Below are 18250 nucleotides of genomic sequence, written 5' to 3'. Positions count from 1 at the left end.
TCGAGTTCGACTGTTTTCCCAGAACCTGTATCATGCTTGGGGGGGGGGGTCAGCATACTAGGCATTATATTATAAACCCTCATGGATTATTATGAGAGAAGGAAAAAAGGAAGAAAGAAAGAATTAAGGAAAAAAGAATTAGGAAAGAAAGACAGAATTAAAGAAAGAAAGAAAGAAAGAAAGAAAAAAGGGAGAGGGAGTGAGGGTGGGAGGGAGGAAGGACGGAAGGAAGGGATGATCAAGGAAAAAGGGAAAGAAGATACGAAGGAAGGATGGAAAGAAGAAACGAAGGAATATAAAACAATTTAAATATGAGAAAGAAAATAGGAGTTAATAATTCATGAATGAAAAACCGTCACAGAGAAGGTCGAGCGCCCTCTGCCGTTTATTTTGCGTTATTTGCTCATTGCAAAAACACAACATCGAAATCGACTCGTCATAAATGACAACAAAGCAGAAGCAGAAAAATGGCAGAAAGGTAAGCCTGTAGGATGTTAAGCGTTTCATTGTATTATTTCATTGAGCACCAGATTCAATATTGATGGGCTTGAGTCCCTTTATGGTCCTTATATCTTATTTTGTAGGCGTTATAACCTTAAAATGGTCTATTTTTGTTCGTACAGCAACGCCATGTCGAAGGAGGAAGGCGAAGCCGGCGACGTCGGAGGAAATTGGTGGGGCGGCTTGTTGAAAACTGTGCAGGAAAAGGTAAGGCGAATTAGCAGTGCTCAAATTTGCAAGAATGGAAGCTATTAGTTAGGATGTAAAAAAATAGGCCAAATCGTGGTTTAGGAAACCACTCATAGATTTGTGTACGCGCATTTGTGTACAAAGTGAATGGAGGTGGAAATAGCTAATAGGGAACCGTGCGTGCAACTGAATAAAGCGCTGCTGTATGAAGTGAACGGTGGTTACCTATATCACGATAATGCCAAAAAATATTTGAGAGAGAGGTTGTGAGGTACCAGGTCCAATCTACCATATCATCATGTTTAGTGTTTTTTTTTTGTTCTGACGTTAATCTGGTCCGTTACGTTGAGTACCGTACCGGTACCGTAAAGATCGATGGCCATAAATAACGTTATTGTTAGGCATAAAAATCAAGCATTTAATGGACCATGCCAATGCAATATGCAAGAGTGCTCACAATCGTCATTCATTAATATTCACACATTCCCATAAACAAAAAAATACTGGCAATAGCAATTAGCATAAGGAAAACATGATTTTTTTTCTGTTGACAGTGTTGTGTCCAAAGTCTCTCCAGTTGATGGTAACTCTGCCTACTAGTCAACTTTCCATCACTTTAATAATGCCCGAGTCATTAGGAAAAAAGTTTTAGACCAGATTATTAAAAACAAAAACGTGTTATATACCTCTTTTAAATCAATTTTCCCTAAATTGAACAGGACTCGATGAATTGTAACTGGAAAGCCAGCAACATCAACATCTAAAATACATGTTTCTTGACAATTCAGTACGGTATGCTTCTATTTGTTTTCAAAGGACAATGAGCAAATTTCGTACATTGATGGATTTCCATTTACTTGAGGTTGATCGGATCAATCGTAACTCTTTGTAAGATGGTACCCAGGTCCCTGTCTTACAAAGAGTTACAATTAACTATGGAAATCCATCAGTGTCATAATTTTTTCTACAAAAAATTTGCAATTTGTCCTAATGTGTAAACAAAAAGAACAGTGAATTTTCAAGAAAAAGCAATGAATGCATGAATATACATGATGGGTAGAAAATATTTTGAACAAACATGCATAAATAGATATTGACGTTGCTGGCTTTCCATAGTTGTGATTGATTGGATCAATCGCAGCTCTTTGTAAGACGGATCTGGGTTCCGTAACACAGAGGTTAGCCATTGATCGTACGCTTGATTTTCATGATTTTTCTACATTGTAGTCAATGGAATCAATCATAGAAAATTGTTTACGATCATTGCTAAGCTTTGTGTTACGGGTCCCAGATCATAATACCGGTAAATAACAATCCTGCAAAATTGTGAAATATGTCTACTATAAACACATGTATGCCTTTGTTTCATCCTTTTATCATCCATAACAAAATGTTTTTGAAATACAGTTCATAGTACTGTAATTGACTGATGTGAAGGGTAATTTGTATAATTTGTTTAATGAATTTTCGGCATTACTCCTATTTGTTTAAGATCAGTATGCTCGATCTGTGATGAAAATGAAAGTCATAAATCATAAGTCAGAAAAAAATTGGAACCAGTGGGATTCGAACCTGCCATCTACTGCGTACCGGGCAGCGACTCAACCACCAGGCTATTCTGGTTCACGGCTAAGCCACGATGAACTGGAATTCAAATACCCTCGATCCTCTTCTTTCTGACTCATTACTATTCAAATGCCGTCCGCCGTGGACAATAGATAGTAAATTAAGAGGCTTTTTATAGGAGGAAATCATAATTTGTTTAATAGAGCATACTGATCTTATGATTTTTCATCACAGATCGAGCATGCTGATCTTAAACAAATAGGAGTAATGCCGAAAATTTATTAAACAAATTATGATTTCCTCCTATAAAAAGCCTCTTAATTTACTATGTAATTTGTATAATTCACCAAATTGAGCAAGGCATTACCTGAATTCTTGATAGCACTATGTCCATGTACATTTACATCATTGCAAATTATGATGGAATTCTGGCCTCTATCAAGCCTATCTATGTGGAGCGTTGTGGCCCAGTGGATTAGTCTTCGGACTATGAAACAGAGGGTCGTGGGTTCGAATCCCAGCCATGGCGTAATTTCCCTCAGCAAGAAACTGATCCACAATGTGCTGCACTCAACCCAGGTGAGGTAAATGGGTACCGGTAGGAAGTAATTCCTTAAAAAGCTGTGTGCGCTATGAACGCCTAGCTTAGCCGGGTAATATAGGAGCGCCTTGAGCACCTAACAGGGTGGATATGTGCGCAATATAAATACCCTATATTGTTATATTAAGCCTGTATCAATTCCAGTTTCTCTGTGCTTGATTTTCCCTGTACAGTCTGGCAGTGCTTGGGTCCAGATGAGGAAAGACCTCGGTGAATTTGGAACCACCATCCAGCGAGACACGGCTCAGGCAGCCGCTTCAACGGCAACACTCATCAAAGAGCAGCTCAAGGTAATAAGTCCAGTCTAGTATATGTATAATTACATAACTATTGCACCATCTCTGGTAGCCTATAATCTACATGTAGATGGAGGTTGTAGGAGTCTGAAATTGTTGGGTGGAACATCAGCAATAGCTCGATACGGAAGTCTACGGACGTAGCTGTGATCACCTATACACTCCGTTCTTGTCTTGTTTTCTTTTATTGACCAATGACCGATGGCAAAGTTTTGTTAATTCTGCACCAAATCCTGTTCGATATTGAAAAAGAGAACAAGAAGACGGTAATGCTCGGCTCGAATGGAGCGTATAGGTGGTGGCTGTTCGTAGTCATCGGAATCGAAATATTACCACTGGCGTTTTGCGTGACTGTATTAGATTCGTGTAAAGGAAAATATAAAATCCCCAGCCTCCGACATTTCGTAATTCCATTATGAAATGCACTCGTGTCATGCTGAGTGTTGAATGTAGACAACAGTCAACAATACATGTTGGTGAGCCCAGAGAATCAAGCTGTATTGAATGTCATATTTTATCACCTGACTTCGCAATTACATATCTGAAGCATTGCAAAACTTGAAGACCTTTCGTTCATTTTCTGGAGGGGTTGAGAACACCAACTTTTGAGCACCAATATAAATGTATAATTATTATCATTATTTTAATTGAATCGTTGATTTCCCCGATACAACAGGTCCAAGAAGGAGAGGGTGAGGAGAATGAAGATGTGACAACGACGGCTCGAATGAAAGTTGGTTTTTCCAAACTATTGACGGGTCTCTCCCAGAGTCTGACACCGGCCGAGTCAAGCAAGTCGTCAAAAGACGATGATGTCCCCATAGCTCGCAAGGATCCCCACATCTTTGACAAAGCCAGGGTAAGGTCAGATACACTCACATTGCAAGTACACCCACATAAAGATTAAAGCAACACAAGGGGATGGGTCATTTCTTATATCAGCCCACAACTATGGAACAAACTTCCCCTCAACATTAGGAATTTAACAGATGTACATAATTCCAAACTAAATTTAAAACCTAGTTAGTATGTACAGCATCTTTGGAGCTTTTGCAGATATAGATATAGATATAGCTTTTGTGATATATAATTGCATATTATATAGCAAGTTGAATACATGCTTGCCTAAATCATTTGATCAAGGAAAATTTCTATAATTTTCACATCAATCAAACTTGTTTATCTGACACCACTTCCAACCAGCTTCCCCAGGCTTATGTCAAGAGATGTTAATTCTATCAAATTCTTTTTCTGAAATAAATTGATTTTACATATGTACGCAAGTATTCTATAGATCAGGCATATTATCTCAAACATGCTTCCACATGAAGATGTTTTCAGACATGAATTTTCAAATATGGAATTTACGGAGTTTGTGTTATATGATACCGGACTGATATGATATATGGAGCGTTGTGGCCCAGTGGATAAGTCTTCTGACTTTGAAACAGAGGGTCGCGGGTTCGAATCCCAGCCATGGCGTAATTTCCTTCAGCAAGAAATTCATCCACATTGTGCTGCACTCGACCCAGGTGAGGTGAATGGGTACGCGGCAGGATTAATTCCTTGAATGCATGAGCGCTGAGAGGCAGCTCGAGCTAAAGCCGGGGTAATAATAATAACAACGCGCCTCGGAATAGAATATTTCTAGATAGATGGCGCTATATAAATGCCTATTATTATTATATATCATGGAACTGCTGCTTACATATCCGAAACAAATGTTGGGATATACGATATCAGTCTGGATATCCATTCACTCAACCTGTTACTATCAGTTGCCACCAGATGACTTGCATTTAATTATCATATATACGACATATACATGTATGATGGGGTGTCCAAACTTCGTGCACTTTTTCAAAAATATTCATCAGGCTTAATTTTGTTCACAAAATATTCATAATTTATACAAAACCAATTCAAGAAATAGTTACCACATTGACGGCAAGATCGTAAACTATAAAATCATGGATGAAAATGTAAAGTAGGAAGGGGTTTCGCCGGTATAGCGATCTCAAAGTTCTATTCCGATCGGCGAATGCGGGCTGTGCTGGAAAACCGTTCAGAAAAAGTGTGACCTAACTTCGCGCACCAAAGCTTTTGTGGAGATTTAAACAAAAGCTCAAGCTCATAAAGTGAAATATTTATATCAGATTGATGGCAAAATACTATAGAATCGATTAGTACCACATTTAACTCACATTTTTGATGATTTCTGCTTGCAAAATGGTGATATCGTGATGCTTGTTGATTTCTTCAAAACGGGCGCTAGCGGTGACAAATTGCCGATCTTTTGCCAATATTTTCATGAATACTGAACTCATCCGAAAGAAACTTTCACCGAAGGGTAATTTTAGTTCGCTTTTCACGTTGATGATGTCAGATTTTAAGGATATTGGCTAGTTTTTGAGATAATGACCGTCCGCGAAGTACATGTATGGACACGCGCGAAGTTTGGACTCACTGCCATACAGTATGTACGTTGAACAAATTCATATTCTCCACCGAGTCATCTGTTCTCCTGCCACAATGCAATCAGCCTGTTCAACTAACAATTTTAAAATTCATAACTGGATATCCGTTGATACATTTTCATCAAACCATCATTGGTATATTACTCTCATTTTCATGCTTTTATTAATCAACTTGATGTAAGAGTGGCCTTCCCTAAAAAGGAAAATAAACCAAGGGTCATCTATGAAGTCTGATATACTTGTTGGCACACCTACTAGAATTGGATCCAGCGTAAATTCAAATCTCTGTGCGTTGCACTGAAAGCCTGATATACCTGTACCACAGTTGAGTGTGGTTTCTAATATTTTACCCAACTGGTACAATAATGAATACCGGTGAGTAAGTAAACAGAGGGATGTTTCACATAGATTTCATTGTGACTTAGAGTCGAACTTGTATTTTCAGTTGCGTGTAGTTTAGGGGACATCACCGCATTGGTCAAATCATGCCAGGAGAATGTGAGCTACTGCATATATGAGATTCTACTACATATCATTTGCACGTCGTCATTTAAGCATGACTCTAAATCACACTTTTGTCAAACACCCTCCTGAAGACCAGCCCCTTTGTTTAACGAATTCATATTCTCCACCGAGTCAACTGTTCTCATGCTACAATGGCATTAGCATGTTATGTGCCACATCAAACCCTTTGAAAGCATTCATGTAAAAGATCACTACCATTCACATTCTGCGAAGAAGTATTACTAGGTATTGACCACACTGTTGTTACATTTGTTTTGTTCTAGGCTCGTCTCCATGCCATGCAGACGGACCCTACCACGTACTGCAGCGATCCTGATGGCGTACCGGACTTCAAAGAGTGGATGGAGTCTTTCAATGTGGAGAGCTTCAAAGGAGAGATTTCGGAACTGTTGGTAGTTAATACCGATGTCAGGGCACTCTACACAAAACTGGTAAGAATTGAAAAAAAAAAGTCTGGGGAGGGTTTCATCAACATTTTTGTCCGACAAGTTGTCAGCTCTGGGCCCTGTCTTAAAAAGAGTTACGATTGATCCAGTCAATCATATCTCTATAGAAATCCATCAGTGTCATAATTTTTTTCAAAAGGAAATGTGCAAATTGTCCTTTGTTAAAGGTCAAGTCCACCCCAGTAAAATAATGATTTGAATAAATAGAGAAAAATCAAACTAGCATAACACTGAAAACTCAAACTCGGTTGTAAAATAAGAAAGTTATGGCATTTTAAAGTTTCGCTTATTTTTCACAAAACAGTGATATGCACGACTCTGTGACATGCAAATGAGTTAGTCGTTGATGTCCATCACTCACTATTTCTTTTTGTTTTTTATTGTTTGAATTATACAATATTTTATTTTTTACAGATTTGACCATAGGGACCGACTTCACTGAATCATATAGTACAATGCTAATTCCACATATTCAGGGAGGAATTAATCAGTATTACTTGACAATGAGGAGAAAAAAGGATATATCCTGGGGGGGGGGGGCCACTTCCATTCATGAGTGGATACCATGTGCGACCATGGGGTCTCAAAAAGCACCCTAAACACGTAATTTCCATATTCTGAATATGCACCCCTTAACAAGTATTGGGGTGTGAAACCCTACCCTTAACAAGTATTGGAAACAAAACGATACTCTTGGCAAATATTCCCTGAAATGAACCCCTATGCAAGTACAAGAATGTTTTATTGTTAGGGGTCCTTCGGTCGTCAGCTTTACCTTATTTGGTTTAGTACGACCCCACCTTCTACACACTTGCACAAATTGGACTCTAAACACGAAGTGTCGGGGCAAAAAGGACATCCTCTATAAAAAAAAAATTTAATTTTGTTTTATCATCCCCGCAAATTCGACCCTAAACACGTGATTGCCCTGGCGAAATAGATACCCTTTTTTCATTATAATTGTGTTTTTGACACCCTTATCACGTTACGTACGTAACGTGCCCTATCGTGAAAAAGACATCCTTTTTACGTGTTTATTTGGTCGCGCATGGTATCCACTCCTCAATGTAAGTGGCCCCCGGGGATATATCCTATTTCATATAATGGAATACAAAAGAAATAGTGAGTGGATGACGTCACCAGTCTCCTAATTTGCATATCAACCAGGATGTGCATATAACTGTTTTGTGAAATTAAGCGAAACTTTAAAATGTCATAACTTTCTTATTTTATATCCGATTTTGATGAAATTATCAGTGTTATGCTTGTTGGATTTTTCTCTTTTTATTCAAATCAATTTTTTATTGGGATGGACTTGTCATTTAACAAAGAAGAACACACCAAACTGTCAAGAAATCAATGAATGTGGATATACCTTCATACCGAGAAAAAAAATAGAGCAAACATGGATTTTAGATGTTTCCTTTGCTGGCGGATCAATCGCAAGTCTCTGTAAGCGGGCCCCTGGCATCTTTCCGAGATTTTGATTGGCTGAGAGGCACTGTTACTATGGTAGCCGTGGGATAAAACAGTATTGTCGGATGAAACGTCCTCCAAGTCCTTTCATGAAACGCTCCCCAGGGCTCCGTAACACAAAGATTAGCGATCAATCGCTAAATGAATTGACCAGATCAAGATTAATGTTACACGCACATGTGGCGCAAAATACTGACCAGGAACCAATCAGAAGTGTTCTTTCATATTTTCTATTCATCGCAAACCTTTGTGTTACGGAGCCCAGGTTTCTCTTTTGGGAATCCTCTCAATTTTAGAGAGCTCAAGGTGACACCAGTGCTATTGAAAGTTAACCCTGGGGCCTGTCTTACAAAGACTTGTCATTGATCTGATCAATCACAACTATGGACGGCCAGCAACGTCAACATCTGTTAAATGCATGAATGTTCAAAATGTTTTCTGCATATGAAGTATATTACATAAATTCATTGTTTTCTTGACAATTTGGTGTGTTCGCCTTTGTTTACAAAGGACATTTTGCACATTTCCTGTAAAAAATTATGACACTGATGGATTTCCATAGAGTTACGATTGATTGGATCAATCGTAACTGTTTGTAAGACGGGGCCCAGATGTCCCAACAATACACATAACTAATTAAAGTTTTGGGAAAGAAGGTGTAATATTTGGGAAATGTTCAATGTTGTGAGTTCGGTGGAGAAATATCAAAGATATGTCTGTAGTTGACACCACTGTGGAGGCACTCTACACCAAACTGGTAAGGATTTTAAAAATGTTTAATGTTTGGGAAATCTTCAATATGGATAGCTTCAAAAGGATTTCAGGGGCCCGTTTCATAAAACTTTTGACTTGCAACTGTAACATCTCCCATATCTATGGCAAATCTTGTTATTGCAATGGCAACTTGTCATAGTTGCAAATATCCGTTTCATAAAAGCAATGACAAATTGTTATCGTAAATAAAAATAATTAAATGAAAAATAGTTCGTGAACGAGCCTGATATGCAGCTAACAGCCGGTTAATTTTTTTTCTTCACACACGTCGTCTGCGAGAAAATTTTGATGGTGACAGAATTTACGGAAAATTTGAATCGGAGATGTAAGTACTTTCTACTTATCGTATTTATATAATTATTACATCATTTGATAAAGTAATAAATAAATCACTTCCGAAAGAATGACATTGATAATACATGACATATTTCCATCGTTTTCTACGAGGTAAACATGCATTTTGCCGGGGATATCGTGGAGGTATCATCGAGATGCCGAGTGCTCGCTATCCCGGAGCTTCGGCGTAGTACACGGCAGTAGTGTTGATGTGTGTGGGGTGGAGCTCGAATGAGCGGCGTTGCGACTGTCTTGAGTTGCATCTGTCTTTCTTTCTGACTTTAGTCTTTAATTACCTAATTCAGTGCGATATGTGAACAGCTGTGTGAGAGTGAGCCTTTTTTGTGGCTTGGGTTGTTGTGGGCGACAAAAATACAGTCAAGTCTCGAGAATCATGAATGGGTTAATAGATTGATGTTCACGCTCATGTTTGGACTTTGGCCTCGGCTTGCGCTTGGGCATGTTTTTTTTGTAAAGTTGAGGGGGCAGGGGGGGGGAGGGTTAACTTACACAAATATTGTACTCAAGCTCTGTAACTGTGAGGGGTTGTTTTTCTTATAGTTTTCAGGGGGGCTTGCGAGTATAAAAAGTTTGGTGGCCAGACAGTAATAAAAAAAAGGCAAAATTAATTTTTTTTTAAAGCTGTGATCGAGTTAGCAAAAATTTGACCGGCAGGAAGTTGGTTGGATATTCGATATTCAAACTGTGAAGTTGGTTTGATATTCAGGTTCGATATTCAAACGCGTGTGAAGTTGGACGGATATTCAATATTCGATATTTAAAAATTAGGGGTTTTGAAAGCTATCTAGGCCTAGGGGGTTTAAAAGGTGCAGCACGTCTCGGGCAACCATAAAATCACTGGCTTGCCCTAATACGAGGACTTTCAGGGGACAAAAGTCAGTGAATAAAAGGGTATGAAATTTTTAAAATTTTATTTGAGAGAGGCCTAAAGGGTATTCCGACAGCCTAGCCGGGGTAATCTAACGTGTCCGACTCGGGCAACAGGATAAGCCCTAACTTGACCCGGCGCAAGCCCTAACTTTTAGGGCGCTGCACATTTAGGGGGCTCAAAATTAAGGGAATAAAGGGCTAAAGGGAAGCATTTTTTAAATTTAAAGGGCATTATAAATGTAAAGGAGTATTTTTTCCAAGGGCCCCCAGGGATATCCCGACGGCCTAGCCAGGGTAACCACCTAGCCTAACTTGTAGAATTCGACTCGGGCAACAAGATAAGCACTAGCTTGACCCGGCGCATGCACATTTAGGGCTCAAAGTAACAAAAATGAAGGGAATAAAGGGCTATTCAGAGCATTATTTGCATGTTTTTTGTTAAATTCAATTGACCATTGACCCCCCCCCCCCCCACCGGTATATATAATGTATAGAGAGGGGGGGTGGAATCTAGATCTAATAATAATGTGTGCATTAGAAATTGCACATGGCGTTGATGATAGACACAATTTATGTGCTGGAAATGACCGCATTTGTCAGGCCTCGGAGCTGAGACATCAAGATAGAGCGACTGAGGCCAAGACATCAGGCTTCGAGGATGCAAATTCTGGTCCCGAGGCCAGCCTCGGTATACAACACTGAATATAGAATCAACATGCACTCTATACCCTACAAGATTGATAACAAAGACATATATGTGTTTCAACAAGAAATTGGTCAATGTATATCTGAATGGGGTATTGTACAGTACGATTGATCAACCAATGATACGAGTTGTTTTCTGATATTTAAATCCATGTTCCTCTTTGACCAATGTTCTCAAATAAAAACCTTGCTTTGAGCATAACATCCTCAAGGTGGTCTGAAATTCTATTAGAAGGTACATGTACTCTTCTGTGGAATTTCATTTTATGCTTTGACTGCTATATCTACAAGTTTTATTATCAATATACTAGTGTTCTGAAGTTGATGTGTTTATAATCAAATGTTTTCATGTTTATTCTACTTAAAACATAATAGATGGAGACCAGCAGCGTGGCAGCAGGAGCAAATTTTGGCCGTGATGAGGCGTATACCACCATCAACAATGCTGCAATTGCAGTCACTACCACCACTGCTGCCACCACTATCAGTGCTGCTGATGCCACCACCAAGTCTGCTTCTGCCACTGCCATCACCATTGCCACCGCCACTACCAAGACCACTCCTGACACAAAGCCCCCAAGTCCTCAACTGACCAGATATTGCAGCTGGAGAAGGATAGACCAGGAACTTCAAAGCCAGGGCTTGTTGGTCTCCTACAATAAGAAAAATGCCAAGGGCCCATCTAATGAACTTGTAGAATATTTGGCCACAGTTGTAGAAATGCAGAGACTAACATACTGCCACAGGTAAAAATCAATTTTAGATATGGTGGATATTCTTTGAAATATGGGTTGCAGAATGAATATCAGTAAAATCCATCATGATGTGCAATCTGATTTAACCCTAAAACGGCGGTGGGGGCCCAAAAATTTTCATGTTAAATCCACAACATGAAAGATGGTGCCGCGTCATCATATGCCTTTTTTTTAAAGATTCATGAGTTTTCAGACAAAATTTGTGACACCTGGGCACCCGGTTCTGAAATTACGCAACATCATGTAAGTACACATGTCAGAATTGCTTTAAAATGTGATTTCATGAACAAATCCAATGCAAAATCTGTTTCTAGCTAAAATTCATAATTGCATCATACTGGTTAATATTTATTTTACTGATTAAAATCAATTAATTTCATGGTGCTTATGATCAGAAAATTTTGTCAACAATATAAAAAAGTATAAAAAACAAAGAAATACTTCAGAAAGGAAAAAAAATACAGAAAGGGATTTGATTTTTATGTGTCTGAACAAAAAAAAACTTTAAGGGATTTGTTTATAGATTTCCAGCCAACTTCTAATTTCATGCATGATTTAGTAAAATATATTTATTAAAAATAAATTTAAATAATTCTAGAATGATCAAATATACAATTTTTTCATCTGTGGCAGGCATTTTGCATTTCTTCACAATTGCACAATTAACGGTCGATCTTGAGGGCCCCCACCCCCCTTCCGCCAATCTTTCCTGCCTCAAAAATACCCTTGCAGTCTTATTAGGGTTAGATTATGTTTACATTAAGCAAACATAAAATTCCTACAATGGATTTCAGTGGCGTAATGAGCCAAATATTTTGAGAGGGCTAAATATGGCGGATGGAACAAAAGTTCTCCAAAGATGTGAGAGAGCAAAAAAGATTTTGATGTAATAATATTCAGTAAATACTTCTCTATTTTACCCTTTCCCGTTCCCTTTCTTATTCTCCTTTTTTTTTCTTGGTCGTGAAACAGGGGGGGGGGGGGCATGGCCCCCATCTATACGCCAGTGAAGGATTTAATACTTTTTGCATGTACGATGACGATGCTCGCTCTCTCTCCCCCTCACCCATCCTCACTATGTGTATATGTGTGTGCAAGATAAATTATGAGGAATAATTGCATGAAGTGACGTTTCTCAACCAGAGATTCCTTATATATTATTTACTGTTGCATGTTTGCATTTTTGTTCATATTAACCCATCTTGACCCCTTTACCCCCCCCCCCCTGACAAAAACCTACTTTTTGAAAATTTCAATTTAATTTATTCCTTCAGGTGAGGCTTTGTCCGCAGTTCCGGAAAGACAAGCCATGCCAAAATCAACGACAAGCACTGAGGATCTTGTCCATTTGGATAAATCTTGCAAAGTATCAAAAGGTGCCTTCACCCCCCCCCCACTCTATTAAGGGTTAACAATGAAAGTGAAATTAGGAATAACTTTAGTATCTTGCTTTCATGCATTATAAATTAATTACTATTTCAGGTACTTCAATCACATGAACAGTAGCAGGAGCAAAAACAGCAGCAAACACACAGGAGATGTAACGACTACATTGACCAATACCAACAACTACAGCAGCATCAACAATATCTGCAAAAACCACACTGGCAACCTCAACAACATCAAGATGTTCAACAACCACTCCGGGAATTCAACAAACACATCAGCAGAAACCAACAGCAGCAAAAACAGCACTTATGAAATGAATCTTATTGAAACTCAAAAGCCAATGGCGCAACATCTTTTACAAAATGAGACATCATTTATTCATTCTTTTACAGGATAAAGAAAAGCTTTTTTGAAAGAGTAATTTTGCAGGAACACAATGGATGTTCCTATGTATCTATTTATTGAAATAAATTTTACTTTAAAAAGAAAGAATGATGATTCAATAAATATCTACTTTTTATTTGTCAATGAGTAAAAATACCTGTATTTTCTATTTAGAATGACAAAAAGCAATTTATCAAATCAAAATCATCAAAAAATTGAGCAATATGGCTGTTAGGCCCTCCAAATTGTTGATATTTTGATGAAAAAGCTTTTTCTGCTTCAATATTTGATGCAACTCAAATAGTTGCGTCAAATATTGTGGCAGAAATTGTCATTTGCCGCTGAAAGTATCTGCGGCAAATATTTGACGCAGCTCAAATAGCTGCGTCAAATATTGCCGCAGAAATTGTCATTTGCCGCTGAAAGTATCTGCGGCAAAGTTTTATGAAACGGAAACTTGCCGCTGTTTTGAGATTTGCCGCAGAAACACAGATTTGCCGCTGAAAATGGGAGTTGCCGCTGCGGCAAATGTTTTATGAAACGGGCCCCAGATCTGTTGCAATTCATCTCTGATATCTGAGCACATTACAAAAACTGGTAAATATGTATTTAAAAACAAATTTCAGGAACAGATAATATCACTGGCATTTGTGATAATACTGTCATAGCACTCCACAGCAAACTAGTAATTACTTGGAATTCTTCAATTTTGTTGAGAGTGCAGTTAAAGATGAGAGTTATAGAAATTGTAGGTAGTTAACCTCAATGACGGACCACTCTTTTGATGTCCAAAAATGAGATTATTTGTTTAAAAAGGTGTGTTTTGGGGCAATCTTCAATGTGAAAGGTTTCAAGGAGATACATGTAAGTTAGAACTGTTGCTGGATAACACCAGTGCCAGACATTAAATTGATGAATATAAAACAAATGAGGTTCTATTTCTAGGAGGTGACACAACATTTGCTCCTGCAACAGTTGCTCCTTGTTTTATCTTTTGTAAGATATAGGGTTGCAAGAGTTTCTTACGTTGGGTTAAAGGTAGGGTATAGAGTTGAAGTTACCTGATTACTATGCAATTGTTGATGGAGCAAATGTCATGGAACTGTCATGGAACTCTTTTGTGTGACATATGTAAAGTGTTTCGTCTTCATATAATTCAGGGCTCCCCCAGAAATTTGAAAACAGAATTCCATGACTTTTATATGGAAGTTTTGTAGTAAAGGTGAATTTGGGATCCTAATTTCAATATGCCTGGAAAATTTGACATAATTGTATAGTTCACTTTTGTGAGAAGATTTGCATGCTATGCTCTGAAAATTTGGAAATATTTCATGGAAATCTTTCAGTTCAAGAAATTACATGAGTTTGTGTTCAAGACAATTTTGAATCTTGATGTTGGTGAAACGAAAATGGTACTGTACCCTGGCCAGAAACAGACCATATACCAATGATAATACATGTAGATGTACGTGTCATGAGTGAGGTAGTGGGTGGAATGGATTGCTGTGAGGGGAGGTTATGGAGGCCATCATATGTGTCTGATTTTGGATTCCGTGCTAGAAAGCAAGTCATGGAAAGCAGTAATTTAGTCATGGAAAAGTCATGGAATTCGGTTTTCAAATGTCTGTGGGAACCCTGAAATTTGATCGTGAAGTGCTATTTTGTATAATCGATATACTAGGTACCAGCTGCCGTCTCTCATGTGGAGTTCTGGGGGCGGTATTTCTACCGAGTGCAGCAGCTGAGGGAGGATGAGAAGAGGAGAAGGGCCTTAAAGGAGCGTGCGGACATGACATCATCGCAGAAATTTGAAGAGGAAGATCTAGGATGGGGAGACGAAGGTATGGGTCCAGTTTCAGAAAACTTGTGTCAAATACGAGTGCAACATGTCTGTTATTATTATTTTTTGACTGATTGAACAATTTTATTAAAGTCAAATTCCTCCTAAAGGCCCTATCACATCGTTCCATGCAAGCTTTGAGTGTGACTTGCGGGTACACCATTTTTGCTAACCATCTGATTTGCACTCAGAAAAGTTTTGACCATGCTCAAAACTTTTTTACGGGCAAGTTCCGTGCAACTCACCTGCAATGCTTGCATAGAACAAAGTCACAAGGCTTTTAGTGAAAGATTTATTTGGTTGCACTAGATTTGATTTGGGTAAATTACAATTATTTTTTCGCTTATTTTTTATTACTTTTCACAGACGACACTTGGGACACCGTACCTGATGCGATGAAGAACCAATCTGGACTAGAGAAGTTTGTTGTTCTACCGGGAAGACGGTGACAAGGAACCTAAAGATGCCTCCTCTACAAATAATCCATCGGAATCGGATCCAAACCAACCAACAGAAACAATTACCCACCATGCAACTGAATTGTCAATATCACAGGATACGAACACAGACTCTCCCAAGGACTCCCACGAGCAAGAACCTTCTCATATATCAGATAAACAGAAACCAAGTGAAGACAGTAGACCTGCAGATGTTGTAACTCAATGTGATGATGCAAGGAAAGGAGACCAGGACTCGAGTAGACTAAGACCAGAACCTGCCAGCCTAACAAGTGTACTTGGACCTAGTCCTGTTGTCGAGACCAAGAACTCTGAAGCGGAAACTGCTGCACCCATCCAAACACTCCAAGTGTCTTCCACTTCGGATGGACCTGTACCGAATGCAACCACAACCTTGAGACATACGGAAAGAACAGTTGGAGAGGATGGGGAACAGGGGACAAGGGTTAAAATGGACAAACCGCAGCTTGAAGGATTAACAGTTGAGACAGATAGAAAGGAGGAAGAGAGTGAAGTGACGACGACAAAGGCGACTGAACAGGTTTCGCCCGTGGAATCAGATGGAAGCAATAGAGGTGAGGATTTGTTAGGGGGTGTCGCAAGAAAATATTTGCAATCAGTTTCAAATTCCTGTAGATGTAATTTAAATATTGAAAGATCAATTTTAGCTGTCCTTGTAGGAAATCAGTTTGCACTCCTTGTAAAAAAAAATGACATGGCCATTAACAGAGCTGAATAATGCATGGTCGCTGGAGGAGCCGTGATTGTCGTGTCTTGAAAGAGTTACATTGTTTGGAATTCATTTAATCTTTTTATACCATGAATTTCATTTGTTATCTTGTACTTTCTTGTTGAATATCCAACATCATAGCCATTTATTTTTGATAATCAAAGGTTTCAACATTTGATTAGTGTAAACAGTCGAATTTTGGTGCGGATGAATGCATCGATTATTCGGTTAGAGTTTTACTCTAAGGCCTCGTTTTTAGGAGTACTTTTGAGACTTTCATATTATGTGGTCATTGAAAACTACAATTACCGTAATTGAAAATAAATATCAAAACCACATGTTATTTGGGTAAATATACTGTTAAAATATTGGTGAATATATTTTACTGTGTGAAAATATTTCCATTGATATTACAATGTAAATTTTATTTCTAAACCCCAATTCATATCATATGAACGCATCAGGCTCAGCATTTACAAAATATGTTAACTGAGAACTTTACAACAGGATCAAGCAATGTGTCAAACTTAGAGAGCATAGCGCCATCTATTGGAGAAATTTTTAAAGGGAACTATTTGAATACATGTGGACAACTTGTTCTTTTACTGCCATAACAATCTTGACTAGCATGCTAACATAGTGGCAAAATTCTCTTAATATGGAACAACCCAAGAGTTTGTACATGTGGATGTCAAAGTCTATGCCACGTCTTTTATCAGGAATCCTCTTAAAGGCAGAATACGTCTTTCATAGCAGCTTTCCTGAATTCCTTATTCTCTTATATGATAAATGTTTAAGAAAAGCCTCTAGTGGTCTCAGCATGTACATATAAACTCTATAACTTTTCTTCCCTTGCAGAATCAAGTCTTAGTGACGACTGGGAGAAAGACTTTGATGACATCGAAGTGACGGAGGAAGACCTCAAGAACGCTTCGGTAAAGATTGCCTCCGGAGCGGTGGACAATGATGATTTGGATGATGATTGGGAGAGTTGGGATTGACCCAAGTGTTAATCTTCAAGTGCTTTGGACAAGATGACCTTTCTTACCATGTCGTCCCAGAAAATTGTAGTTCTGGGCGATCTGTGCTCTGTAAGATGAAGGTTTGCGATCAATGACTATATGGCTTTGGCTAATTGATCATTGTTGGGTATGCTTTTCGCTCGAATGCTGATAAGGAACCAATCAAAACTGATCTTTCGCATTTGCAATCCATCTCTTACCTTTATGAAATGTGACCCTACTCTTTATATCCAAGGGTAACTGACCAAATGAGATCTTACAAAATGCTTTAAAGGGGAAGTTCACCCTGTAGAAAAGTTTGTTGTACAAATAGAAAAAAAAACAGTAAGAAATATTAGTGAAGGTTGAAGAAAATCTGTTAATTAAGAAGTTATTAGAATTTGAAATTTTTGATTTGTGACGTCATAAACAAGCAGCTGCCCCAGATGTTATGTTGAATAAAATGCATGAATTTCACTTTTATAATGGTTCCTGATGACTTATTTTTCTTTTTTTTTCATGATCGGGTGTGAAATGATTTGTCTATTGATATACATTTACCAAAGGTACAGTCCAAACCATTTTAAATTTTCTGAAAATATGACATTAATTTGTTACCATTCGCTACGTAGGAATACTGCTCGCATACGAGTCATAAATCAAATGATTAAAGTAATGATTAAAATTCTAATAACTTTTGCATTCTTTGGTAACTTTTTCTCAAACCTTCACCAATATTTAAAAAAAAAATTATTTTAAGTAAACTTTTTGCCAGGGTGAACTTCCCCTTTGATCAAGTTTTCTTCTCTGATCGTGGCTACTCTCAATCTGTATTGATTATCGTTAGGTCAAACCACCACTTTTACCCTTCGTCTGGTGTCTAGATGGTGTTATTTCATCTCTGTCTACT

At 38.2% G+C, this 18250-nt stretch overlaps 1 protein-coding gene across 1 annotated transcript; it reads left to right on the top strand.

The window, feature by feature from the left end:
• Window positions 1–387: 387 nt before the first annotated feature.
• On the top strand, window positions 388–17671 carry LOC121430512 (BSD domain-containing protein 1-like). Its single transcript, XM_041627793.1, is given in 9 exon segments — window positions 388–478; window positions 624–708; window positions 3031–3147; window positions 3830–4012; window positions 6419–6586; window positions 14993–15152; window positions 15518–15588; window positions 15590–16184; window positions 17198–17671. Coding segments are annotated over 9 exon segments (1533 nt in total). The 5' UTR covers window positions 388–467; the 3' UTR covers window positions 17341–17671.
• The last annotated feature ends 579 nt before the right edge of the window (window positions 17672–18250 follow it).

This window comes from Lytechinus variegatus, chromosome 17 (genome assembly GCF_018143015.1).
Source record: "Lytechinus variegatus isolate NC3 chromosome 17, Lvar_3.0, whole genome shotgun sequence".
Classification (NCBI taxonomy): Eukaryota; Metazoa; Echinodermata; class Echinoidea; order Temnopleuroida; family Toxopneustidae; genus Lytechinus; species Lytechinus variegatus.
This window is presented reverse-complemented; position numbering and strand designations above follow the sequence as displayed.